Genomic DNA, 12,982 nt, shown 5'->3' on the forward strand with positions numbered 1-12,982 from the left:
ATCTCTCTGCTTTTCCTTTGAGGTTTTCATTCCTCCAGGGATTCCCCTTCATGATACCACTCTCCCTGAAGACAGTTTCTGCCAACACCAGCCACCAGCTGTAGTGTGGTGGGGTCCAGTACTTTCTTCCTTCAACCTCTTTCCTCTGATATTCCTTTAGAAACAGATTCTAAAGGCCAGAAAACCAAGAAGTGACCTGACAATAAAGTCTCAGATTAAAGATGAAAGCAAAACAGGCTCTCCTTCCCTCAGGGTTCAGACCCTGTTACCGCTGGGCAGGTGTGGCTCTAGAAGGAGGTAAAGCATTTTTCCTCTTGGAGACAAAATCTGAGGCAATCAGTTTCCCCTCTGCCCTACCCTCACCATTCACCAGAATCCCTGCCCTATTCTTGGGATTCTAAGATGGGTATGGAGGAGAGTCTAAGCCTGCTCACCCGTCCCAGAACCTAGGAGCTCTTCATGTGGGGCCTCTGGGGAGGGGGGCAGTTGTCTTCCCGACCTGAAGGATGCCGCTCAGGTATTCTTGTTTTCTGTATATGACCGTGTGACCCACGTTAATGTGTTTTTGGGGGCGGGGGGCTGGTAAGATATATCCTGACTAGGAATCAAGGTGCTATACCAAAGCTCCCTTCTTTAAGGAAGTCCACTGGTGAGAAGGTGAACCCCGTCTCTGGGAATGACAGAAAGAAATACCAGTTCACCCTCTGGCACCCCTCAAAGCAGAACAATGAAAGATTTTTCTTCTTCTCTCTCCTTCTTCCTTTCCCCCATTTCATTCTTGGCAGAGGAAGGAAAACACTCCTTTCCTTCCAGATTGAGACCTCCTCTTGAAAGAAAAACTTAGCTTTCACCGGTTGGAGGATTGAGAATTTCAAAAAGCCAGAACAATTTAATTCCTATTGCACCCCTCCATTACCATCCAAGCTCTTTCACCCTGAATTGCAGCAAAATTCACCTTAGTGTTCCTTCTGGAATAAGCCACCATTTGGCAAGGGGAGCAGTGTGGCACAGCGTGGACATCTTCCAGGGGGGAAGGAAGGAAGAACTCAAAAGTCCTTTCTTTTTCAGTCACTGCAGGTGCCTCAGGGAAAACCTCTGACCCGAGTCTCAGAGCACAAGTTCTCTCCAGCTGGTGGGAAGGGGTGGGGTGGGGCTCCCCAGTCTGATTTTCTTACCTTCCTGCCCCAGCCGGTATAGGAGCTAAGGTTCTTCCCCGGTTGACCTAATTAGCCCAAGGCAGACCGTTCTGAGGGATGAAGCCCAAGCCTTTGTCACCGGGGCCGCATTTGAATGCCCAACTAATGCATCAGTGTAGAACGTCTGCGAGTAAGAACACTTTAGTGCGAATGTTCCCTTCTAATGAAAACAAGGAAGGGTGCGAAGGGATCCGAGGATCGGGAAGCTGCGCATTTAACAGGCAGCTTTAGAGACGTTTCCAAGTTGGGCTTGGTCGTCTCCGCATATCGAGAGGGAGGTCGAATTTCCTGGGTGGGTTTAGATGGAAGAAAGAAGTTGCGCCGGACAGTGTTTGATCCGCCGGGGGCCGCTACGGTCCCCCGAGAACGAGAGAGCTGGGAGGGCTTCGGCGGCGCGTCCGGTGCAGTTCCTTCGCGGACTCAGCCACCTACAGGGCCCTCCGTAGAGAGCTCAGAACGCGGTGTGCGCGCGCGCGGGGACCACGGGGATGGCTAGCAGCTCTGCGACTGGAGAAAGCCTTGGGAAAGGGCTAGCTGGGGCCGCGCGGTGGAGAAGCCGCAGCCCGACCCGTGGGTCCGCCGGGAGCCCGGAAAGCGGCGCGGCGGGAGCGCCGGGGAGACGGGGCGCTGGGGAGCGGGGGCGCTGGCGAGCGCTCTGCTGGGAAGAGCGCGCCGTCGGGCTTACTGGAAACGCGCCGGATCAGGTTCCAGATCAATGAGATCTGGGTCCACACGTTTACGTTATTGTTGCCAGCATTAATGCTCTTTTAATCTTCTAAACATTATCAGCATCGATCTCCCTCCATATACACATTTGTTTGAGAAAGTGACATAACCACACGGTGGAAAGCCTGGAATAAAAATAAATGCACAGCCGCTCGCGTCGAGGGCGCCTGGCGGCCTGGGCTACTTCTCTCGCTCGGCTTCACTACCCTCCCTCGAGTCCTGCCTTTTCCTCCCGCTCCCGCTCCCCCTAACGCGTGTTAGAAAGGTGTTCTTCAGGCACCCGGGACTTGACCACACAAGAACAGTTGCTTTTCAATTATTAATCCGACGAGCCAGCAGGCGAAAACATCTTGTGTTCCGTATGGACGGACGGGGATTGAGCTCGGTCTCTCGAGCTCGGATCCGAACTGCGGGGAGAAATGGGCTGACCTGGGCCGGGAGTCGCACTAGCCGGAGGGAACTGGGGTGTGAGGCTCTTAAAATGAGGTCCCCGCCTCTCCGCTTAGAACATGCCGGTCGGCCAGCATAGCCCAAGACTTCCCCGCGCCAAAGGAGACACGCATGCCCGTGGTGCTCCTGGCAAAAGCCGCTGGGGACTGTCCCGGCCATGCTCTGCCGCTGCGGGCGTCAGGTGGCCCAGACGATGCGATAGCAGGTTGGTGAAAGGCATCGGCCGTTAGAACACAGTTGCTTCTAGAGTGGCCGCTGGGAGTTGCTGTCTGAAGAAGGCCTTATGTCTGTCAGCCACCGGGAACTGTGGCAGGTTCCTAGCAGGCCGCCTTGCAAGGTGCAAACCTTAGTGCTCAGAGGCTCTGCTCTGTCTTCAGGGCGATGGAGGAGACCACTCGCCTGCCAGGAAAGCCTCGGTTTTCCTCTGAGAGGCGCCCGTCCAGTTTTTGCCTGGGTTTTTTCAGTCCCTCCTTTTTCATGTTTGTGTTTGGTTCAGAGGCTTCTTGGGCTCAAAGCTAGGGAATCTTTGGGTTCAAATCCGCGGGATTTTGTCCTTGCTGCATCTTGCTGGGGTAACACAAACTGCCTTTCAGGAGCCTGCCTCTGGAACCACTGCCAACGAGGCCCAAGTGGGTGCGATTACAACCACTTGCTGCCTTGGCCACCCTTTCCCAACGAAACTGTTTACTTGGAGTCTGTTTCTCTGAAACGTAGTGCTGGGGCAATTTGAGTTTCCCTGATGTCTTCTCCCTTACCTTTGAAATGCCACCCTCGGGTGTGGATACACCCAAGTAAGTTGGCAAGGAGGAGATAGACCTGTGGGAGGCAGGTACGTGTGGAGGGAGGACCTGCTTCTGTTGTGCTGGGTTTGCTTCACCTAAAGGTGAGATCTGCAGGAGCTGGTCCGAATCAGACACCTTAATTTTGAGGTCCCTCAAATCCCTGTATGCTTGGGCCTCTGGCAAGACCCATAGGGGTCAAAAATGAGAAAATGAAAGGGAAACTAAAAGGAGATTATGGGAGAGAAATGGGGCCTAGTTCTGGTGAGCTGGGGTGGGGGTGGGGAGGCAGGAGCCAGCTCTCCCAGGCTCTGGCCTGGCAGTGAGCCTCAGCAGCCCTGTGGAGCCACTGGGCTTGTTTAACCCCAGAGCTGAACCGTGTGGGCCCTTAGCGGCATCCCTGCGGGGATTCCGATCGATATTCCTGGCGAGAAGGCCTCTGCTTTTCTTCTCCATTTGCTCCTGTCCCCTAGCGCTCCTGAGCACATAATACCTACTTACCAGTCCTAGCTTCTGCGTCGGTGTCTGAAGAGACTGATCTACTGACCCCAAACTGAAAAGCCTCCTATGTAATAATAACCACTCAACACACTTGTAGTTGCTGATCAAATGGCCAGATAAAAAGGCTAAAGCTCTTGTCCCTTTTCAACTCGGGGTAATAAAACAGACACACATTTGAATGCTTGAGCAAAGCGGGGTCCTCAGCAGGATTTCCCACTCGCCGAAGGAGGCTTTCAGTCTCCTGTGCAGGTGGCTTCAGGGCTCCTTCTCAGGAAAGCCTCCACGCTTCCGGAGTCCAGCCTCCGAGGAGTATGCCCGCACCGTGATTTTCCTAGGGTAGGTGGTGGGACTGGAGACCCCCAGGCATGCCACACTCTGTCTCACCCCAGCAATGCTTGAGCCACTGGAAAAGCTGAGGAGGGCTAACAGATAAAGCATTACTTGCCCCATCACTTTCAGACATACGTGGGCATAAGGCACATGGTTTCTTTCTTTCTCCTTTTCTTTCCTTTTTCTTTCTTTTCTTTCTTTCTTTCTTTTCTTTCTTTCTTTCTTTCTTTCTTTCTTTCTTTCTTTCTTTCTTTCTTTCTTTCTTTCTTTCTTTCTTTCTTTCTTTCTTTCTTTCTTTTTCTTTCTAAAAGCTCTGTCCTTTGCTGGACAGGCGTGAGGGGGCGGCAGCGCTCTGAGATGGTCTCGAATAGAATAGATGTCATCCTGCCTTTAACTGTATCCTCCACTCCAGCTGCCACGTTCCTTCTGGTCGCCTGTGCCCAGGAAGCCAGCCTATGCTAGACATTACCTGAGAGGGGCTAGGGGGGTGTTTTCGGGCCTAAGACAAAGGGGCACCACACTGTTCAGAAGTGTCAGTAAGCCTCCAGTATATTTCTCACCGCTGCTCTCTATTCATTGCTCAATCTTTCCCAGGAACCAAGAGCAAATAGGAGAAAATTGTAGGAGAGAATGAAGAGTAAGCTAAAAGAGAAATATCAGTAAACCCACACAAAAGTATTAGGAGTCCATCGATTTAGGGAAGCTTTTGGGGAGATAGCTAGTTTTTTTGTTTGCTTCTTGTTGTTGTTTTTTTACCTTTTCAAATCAGTACTGTGGGGCGATTACTGCTTGAAGATCAGAATCCTCCAGCAGCTGGCAAAGGCAGAGGCGGTCAGAGTGGAAACGCCCCCTCCCAAGCCTGGGTGAACACGCCCCCGGCCCCATCCGGCGTCGGTAGAGTGCACCCCATAAGTCAGGCTCAGTGGTGCGGGGAAAGCCCCAGGGAGCGGGAGAGGAAGCCTGAGCTTGCGGCTCCGGAAGCGCGTTGTATGTAGCTGGCTCCGAACCGTGCTGGCCGCACACAACGCACAAGCCACCTCCCGCACCCATGTAAATCACTGCCACTACGATTTGTCCCCTTTGGTAGCCCACCGATCTGGAGAGATGGGCCCAGTGCAAGAGAAACTGCCCATCCGGACTTGCAGTAGGGTACTCTGTGTCCTCCCCAGTGGGGCGCGGTGAACCTCTGCCTCTCTGGGACGGCGGCTAGGTCCTGGGGGGAGGGGGGCAGCGCAACTGCCACGCGCACCGCGCTGGGTCTGTGCGCACAAAAGCGCGCAACTCTGTGCCAGTCGCAGCCACTGCTGCGTCCTTCTCTCTCGCTCCCGCCGCCTACACAGGAGGTATCCTTGCTCCTAGAACAATAGAGGGCTGTACCTCGCGGCTCGGCCGCTAGAGGAGGCACAAAGAACCAAGCCCGCACCAGAACAATGTAACCAGCGCGTCGACCCGTCCCCTCCCGCGGGCCGCCAGCCCTCCCCGCAGCCGCGCTACAGCGCACAATCGGCGTCCGCTTAATGCAAAGGCGGAGCCTGTAGCCGGTGGCCAAGATGCATTAACTAACCTGCATCTTAATTTTTCAGCACCTCTCTTCAGGAGCGCATAGCTTCTCTCCAAGCCAAGCCAAACCTTGGCAAATCCCAGCAAAAGCTGGGAGCCGGGCAAGATTGGCCCGCGAGTTCGTCAGGGAGCTCTGCATTCTTGTTTTTTCTCCCAAATCCTGGTAGAGGCGAATGTGTTAGTCCCACCCTTCGTCCTTCCACCCTTCCCTTTCTGTAGGCAGAGACGTGGGAACTGGCCGAAGCCGGCTCTTTCGGTCACAAACTCCCCACGCCAACCCCAAGGCCCGAGCTGCGCTTGGGAAGCGCTGTTGTAACCTAGCCACTCGTTCCCCAGCGGTCAAGATTGTGACTCCTGCTAATAACTAAAGAAGTTTTCCTGCTATGATGGGTAGGAGGAGAACGCAGACTTTTTTTCCATTCTGAAGAGCAAAACCCCTCAACTGCCTCCAAATAGGGGGACCAGGCAGCCTGGAAAACTGAAATGTATTGTCTCAACAAGAGTTCAAGTGCACAGGGCTTTGAAAAAGGCCAATCCTCAGTCTCTGTGAGTCTTGTAAAGAGAAGGCTCCTAGTGAACACTGCATACCCCCCGTCCCTTGTCCCACAACTAGAGAAGGTCAGAAATGGAGGGTAAAATTGGCACATTCAGGGGAGGGTGAATGACACGTGGTGGTGGGGGGGGGGTCGGTCAATGAAAGCTGGAAGACAGGAGGGGGGGAGAGAAGTAAGAAAATGCACAAGAAAAAGAACAGAAATGGAAGAAGGGAGGAGAAAGAGGAAATGACAGTAGAAGAAAGAAATTCGAGAGAAAATAGGAAGTGCGTAGTGAAAAGGAGGAAAGAACCGAGACTAGGCGCGCTGACTTGGGGCCACAAGAACCCCGGAGCCCTCTCCACAGCAGCCTGGCTCCAGGAGACCCTCTGTGCTTACCTGCCAGGCGTAAGGCGGACATACGCTGGAACTCGGGCTCCTGCAGCCACTTCCACATCCTGCGAAAGGTCTCCCTGCCAGATTTGAGTTTACTCCACGGTTTTGGGTTCCGGAGCAGGTCGGAGAGAGTCCCCTGAGACCGGCACAGCACCCTCTGCGCGAAGATCGCTTGTGGGATGCTGTAGCGCTTCAGCTCGGCGGTGATGCGCTGGGCCACCTCTTTGGTGTTGATCTCCTCCAGCTGACCCGATGTGGCAACCTGCGAGCCAGACGAGGACGAGGGTGGCCGCTCGCGGCTGGGCGCCAGCACCGGCCCGTGGGACTGAGCATGGCCGGGGTGGTGCAGGCCGTTGAGGTGCGACATCATGGCCGCAGGCGGGGTGCCCAGGCCGCGGGACAGGTGCTGCTCACCGCGGGTCAGCATGGCAGTGTGGTGCGCGTCGAAGTTGGGGCTGAGCATTTTGTCGTGGCCCGGCGGCCCGTAGTTGGGCAGGCTCTGCTGCGCGTTGTGGAGGCCGCCCAGCCCGTTGCCCAGCGGCGTGGCGGCCAGCGGGGACAGGCTCTGGCTCATGCCGGGCATCTCCTTGTAGGGGCTGTAGAGGTTGTTCATGGCCGGGAGCCCGCGCTCGTCGCGCATGAGGGTGAAGCTGCCGCTGACGTTGCCCGACAGGCGCTGGTGGTGGTGGTGGTGGTGGTGGTGCGGGTGGTGGTGCGGGTGCGGGTGGTGGAACTTGTCCGACACGGTGGAGATGGGCGGCAGCGGCTGGAGCGGCGTCAGCGTGGTGTAGGTGTTGCTCATGCCCATGCCGGGCGGGGACGAGTCGCAAGACATGCTCATGGCGTGATGGAGCGGGATGGAGAGCTCGGGCCGGTAGTCGCCGCCGTCCAGGATCGAGGCCATGCTAGTGACCATGGCCGAGCGCGATGCCGCCGCCGCTGCCGCTGCCGCCGTGCCCAGCTCCTGGTGCGCCGTTGGCGGCGGCGGCGGCGGCGGGCCCCGCAGCGAGCCAGCAGCGCCGCGGCCCGCGTGGTGGGGGCTGGGGCTGGCCAGCAGCTCCTGCTCATGGCTCGGGCCCCCGCCGCCGCCCCCGCCGCCCCCGCCACCGCCCCCGCCGCTGCCGCCGCCGGCCGGCCCGTGCAAAGTGCCCAGACTTTCCATTGTCAGCTCCGGGTTCATGGCGCAGCCTTCTAGGTCTTTGGTGAGGCATCGATAGGCGGTGTAGGCAGCCTTCATTCAGTCCATCGGGGCCCGGGGGCGGCGGGGGCGGCGGGGGCGGCCGGCGGGCTGGCAAGGCGCGCGTGGCGGAGCTCGGTCGCGGGAGCGGAGGGAGGGCGCGGGAGTGCGTGAGTGTGTGGAGGGGGAGCGTGCGTGCGGGTGTGCGCCCCGGGCTGCGGGCGGGCAGGCGGGCGCGCCCGGGGTGGGGGCGGGGTGGGGGCGGACGGGGCGTGCGTGCGGGAAGGGGGAGGGGGCGGGGAGGGAAGGAGGGATCACCGGGCCCCACCGCTCGGGCCGGCGCGCTGCCTCGCCATGTCCGAGCCCGCTCCGGCGCCGACGTCTTCTGTTTGGGTGAGCGGGAGCTGTCCAGAAGGGCTCTGCCGCTCGCCGGGGCAGCCAACCTAGCCTCTCGGACCCGGGGCGGGGCCGCGCCCGATGGGCGCGGCGAACAGCCACTCCAAGTACGCGGCTGCCCTGGGGGGCGGGCCTCCCGACTGCGGCTGCCAATGGCTGAGGAGGGGGCGGGGCTGTGCTTTTCAGGTTTGGCTGACGGCTCTGTGCCTTTTTTTCCTCCTTTGCCACTAGAATCGAACGTCAAGGAGAGGGAGGGAGGGGAAGAGGGGGTAGTGGGGAGAGAGAGGCGAGAGTGCGAGCGAGGGAGAGAAATTATGCTAAAGATGCTTCGCTGTGTCCCTCTTGAGCAGCTGCGATCTGGAGAAAAGGGCATTGCTTTAGTTCTCCTTGCCTCACCCCAAAGCTTTTCTGGAGGCTAGAAAGCCAGAACGTACTGGCTTAAAAACAAACCCAAGTCTCCCAGCAAGCCACTTCCTCAAGCGTCTCTAGCTGGGGGGCAGTAGTTTAGGCTTTCAAAATGCAGGCGCTTAAGTATTCTAATGCTGGGTAGATTCCCGAGACCGGGGCGTGCATAATCTACTGGGCTAAAGGAACCCCAGCGCCCTCGCCGCCTAGGAGCTGCGGTCAGCTTCGCAAGCCCACAGGCGGCGCGGGCCACCGTAATCCAAGCAAAGTTAACACAATAACATCATTTAATTACCCGGCGAGCCCATAAATCTCCCAGTTATGAGGCTTCAGAAGGGCCCTGTTAGATTGCAAAACAAAACTAGAACTCTAGGAGCTGAGGTTTCAAGGTGACCAAATGCTCCCCCCATTAGCGACTTGGAAAGAAGTGGGGGGGGGGCGGTGTGGCAAGATTGTTGCCGATGCCTATAGTGAGCAAACTCCTGGGAGCAGGGAGTACGTAAACCTTGCGGGATGACACCCGCAGATTTTTTTCCTAACGCGCGCGCGCGGGCGCGCGCGCGCGGGCGGACACACACACACACACACACACACACACACACACACGCTTCTCTCGAATCCCTAGAAAGGAACACCTCAGGTTACGGCTGTGGGTAGATGACACGGACTCTCGCCCGATATCTGTGTATCCAAAACTTGTTTCTGAAAAGACAAGAATCCTGGCGAGTTTTAAAACGCTCGAAAGCCGCAGCTTTCAAAAGTGCACCTTCGTCTATCCAGAATTTCCGTTGTTTGGTAATCCTGGGTCGGGGACTGGAAGTGGAGCTGCGGAGAAAGGAGGTGGAGATTTCTGAGGCCTGGGTGGGGGTGGAGGGGTGACTGAAGACAGGGAGCTACCCGGCATTGAAACCCTTAAAAGTAACAGATTCTTTTAAGGCAGGTTGCGCTCTGTTTGCCTCCGAAGATTCAAGCTAGCTGAGGTTGCGCAGATGTTGCCTTTGTTTAAAGAGACAGTAATTAAGGACAGGGTGGACATAAGTTTGAGAAGCGTGACCTATTTTCTTTTGATCAGCTGTCAAAAGAAGAGCAGGGGGTCTCCTTAAGACAGCCCCCTCCAACCACTTCCAGCTGTTAGAGAAAACTTGATAAGAAAACAAGGACACAGCCTGAGATACTGCATGTGTCTTCCTGGTACTAGAGAAAGGTTTGATTCATTTGGAAAATAGTTCTTAGTCTTGGTGACCTTTTGCGGCTGCCCTCCTTTCCCTTCTAGCTACAGAGCAAAAAAAAAAAAAAAAAATCCACCCCCTCCCACACCATCCTGTCACATGAATGTACAGTGATGTTATTCATAGATCAACTTTATTGAGGTCTGTCCAATACCTTGCCCATCATTCTTTCAAGTAGCTTCTGCTCTGTGATATCAAAGCCTGGGTAAGAAAGTGGACGGTCCTCTACTTTGCTAGACATACTTTTCTAGCTGCTCACATCTTGAATGTCACGAATTTAGACAGGTAAAAATAACTGCTTTTTTTTGTTTCTCTGTCTTTCCTCTCCCCCTCAACCTTCTCTTACTGTCTCTCTTTTCACTCCCCAAATGGCAGCTGGACATTTGGGATTATTTGCAACAGTTAATGTTTGAAAACTTACCGAGTTGAACAAAAGTTCACAAGAGTGCAACCTCTTGTTGGTCTAGGAGTGCTCAGAGACTGAAATAGGGCAAGAGAGAAGCAAGGCTGGGGCAAGAGTCTGTCTGATGGGACCCAAAGCTGAACATAGCCTTCCCTGCCCCGGCTCCAAGCTCAAGGAGTGGCCAATGACCCCGAGCTGGGACCCTGAGTAGGCACTGCCTCCATACAGAAACCTGAATATGTAGATTTCCATTAAAATAATTTTTCAAAATGATAAACTCATTTACCAGGCTACCAAGATAAATCTGCTCCTGGGAATTGCATTTTGGTGTGCCTGGGAGCAGTCACGTGCTGGAGAGTTGAAAGGTGAGTTGCATATTCTCGCTGCCTTGTTCCCTGCCTCTCTCCCTCCTCCCTCTCTCCCACCATCCCTCCCCCTTCCCTCGATCAATATTGGCGATCTCAGGGAAATCATGAAATCGTATTGGCTTCTTTGTGTATAATTTCATTGGGCTAGATTAAAGCAGATTTTTCACATTGTTTTTCTTAATGATGGTTTGAGGTTTTGTATTTCAACCTAAAACCCATTTAAAAGGAAAATTAATGTGCATGTTTAGTCAGCATCTTAATTTTTACTAAATTAGTCTTGCATGCCCTTTCCCATTCTTTCTAAAAAGGAAAAAAAATTATTTTCTACCCGAAGATAATTTTAAGAATATCAGTTTTAATAAGATTTTCAAGCGTGTTTCAAAATATCTTTGATGTTTCTTTCTCAAATAAAAGGAAGAGTTGCTTTCTGACTGTCCCTTGTTTAGCACACGTACTCTAACCTTCAGAAGTTGTGTAACTCAGAATTTTTTTTTTTAATTTGAAGTTACGCTCCTCTTCCCTTCTCTCCTCAGCATTTGATTCACAAATAGACTGCAGAAATATGGTAACAGGAGAGCTAGTTCGTGACTATTAAAACGTGGACGGTTGTACCAGCTATTATATCAGGATTAGGATATCCATTTCTTAACATATCACATCCGCAGGTCCAATTTTCTTCAAAATCAGACACTTAAATGAGTAAGAAGAAGTCTGTAAATAAAATGCAGCTTTGACAACAAATGTAAGCTAGTGCGTTATAAAAGAAAAAAACTTTAGTTAACAATTATGGGAATAGACTGGAAATTTTTACTGTCAGAGCTTTTCATGTGTGTTTTCACATTAAAAAAATTTTTTTTAGGCTCTGAGAGGGAGAGAAAGGTGAACATTCAATTAAAAGAGACCCTATAAATTATTCACCAAAAAAACCCACATTAAAATAAACAGACTACAAGTAAACCCAATCTGGATAAGGGGCCCAACAGCTTTGTTTTTACTAAAAACAGTAACCACAGCCCAAATCCCAAGAAGAGGGGGGGCTGTTTATTTCTACCCAAATGTTCAAAATGCTGAGGAAGGTTTTGTGTTGGGCAGAACACATTTGTGCTGCAACTGGGTTTATCAGAGCAATACAAAAAGACATAATGGTGGGTTGATTTGGACTATTTTATTTTTGTCCTTCCCCAAACCATCTGGCGTGTGAGTGTAGGGGTATTGATCAGGATCTGTGAGCTGCAGACCCCATGCCAATCCATAGCGTTTCTGGCAATCAGTGTCGCCCATGAATTGCAGCTGTCTGTGCAGCTCCCGAAAAGAAATCTTCAGAAAAGTCCCCCCCTTATCAAACACTTCATCCGTTCAGGGGTAAGTCAATATCATTTCTTTGTCATTCCGTGGGCGAGGATTATGCAGGAGAAAGTTTTTGTTGTCCGTGGTAGCTGCTGCTGAGCCTTTTTTTTTTTTTTTTTTTTTTTTAAAGGAAGGAGAGCAATTTTCTAGCCATTGAATGGTAATGGTTTTCCAGAAAGGCCTCAAGCGTTTGTATGAATCGTACAACAAATGCTGTCTCAATATTGTGGGAGAATTTTAAGAGGAGGGGGGAAATTCTTATGTTGCTATACACAAATAATAATGTGATAATAGAGGGTTCCTTTTAACGACGGAGAAATTTCTCCTCCCCGCCCCCCCCCCCTTTTCTTCCGGAGCCTATAGTGATGAAGACACCGCAAGTCTCTGTGATTACACTTGCAGATGGACGGTGGGTGCTTGTGGCGGAAAAAGGAGCCTTCGGAATTGTGGCTCTGTTTGATATCTCCATTAGCTTCAATTTTATTCTGCCCGAAAGCGCAGGCTGGTTGAGCACAGGGAGAAGAAAACTAAAACCGAAGCCCAGCACCACTAACTCCCTTCTGCCTCTCAGCTCAGAAATTCTCTGAAACTCTGCAGATTCCAGTTAAATCTAGGAAAGGTGTTTGTCTGTTTGTTTTTTCCCCCCTAAGTGTTTTAGGTGGTGAGGCAAAACGGGTCCTTTTTCTTGAACTCTCGTCTCCCCTGCGTCGACCTGGTTAAAAATGGAAAAGCCAGTTTACTTGTAAGCTGCCAGGGACGGCCCTTAACTTTTTGGTCGACACTCTGCGCCGGGGTGGAGGAGCACTTGGGAGTGTGTTAGTGTTCTTCCCACACTCGGCTGGCCTCTTAGGAAAAGAAAAATGAAGCCACAAGAGTTCTGGCAGCTGGGGGAGCGTTCTCTCGGGGCCCCCAGAGCAGTGCCTGGATTCGAGGGTGGGGAGCATGGCTGCGGGGCCAATCCAGCGCGGTGGCTGGGCTGGGGCAAAACCCACCACAGCCTCAGTAGTCGGGCGCGGGGAGTGGGCGGGCTTGGGGGCGGGGGGAAGGAAGAGGAGACCCCCCCCCCCCCAGCCGGAAGAAAGTTAGCACCTGCTCCCGGGGCTGCGGGTCTGGAAGAGCAGCGACAGCCAGAATCCCGAACTCCGCAGGTCTAAGTTTCTAGAGCGTCCACCTGCCTAGTTTTAAA

At 53.4% G+C, this 12,982-nt stretch overlaps 1 protein-coding gene across 2 annotated transcripts in view; it reads right to left on the reverse strand.

Moving 5' to 3' along the window:
• ONECUT2 (one cut homeobox 2) overlaps window positions 1-8,096 on the reverse strand; it is a 46,705-nt gene extending 38,609 nt beyond the window's left edge. Inside the window, exon 1 of one of the 2 annotated variants that reach the window (XM_058691981.1) lies at window positions 6,475-8,085. In XM_058691981.1, coding sequence (XP_058547964.1) covers window positions 6,475-7,708 — 1,234 coding nt within the window. In that variant the 5' untranslated portion in view covers window positions 7,709-8,085. Of the gene's footprint in view, window positions 1-6,474 lie in introns of both variants that reach the window. The other variant, XM_058691982.1, reaches the window with a different exon arrangement.
• Between the last annotated feature and the right edge of the window lie 4,886 nt (window positions 8,097-12,982).

This window comes from Neofelis nebulosa, chromosome 11 (genome assembly GCF_028018385.1).
Source record: "Neofelis nebulosa isolate mNeoNeb1 chromosome 11, mNeoNeb1.pri, whole genome shotgun sequence".
In the NCBI taxonomy this organism is placed as follows: Eukaryota; Metazoa; Chordata; class Mammalia; order Carnivora; family Felidae; genus Neofelis; species Neofelis nebulosa.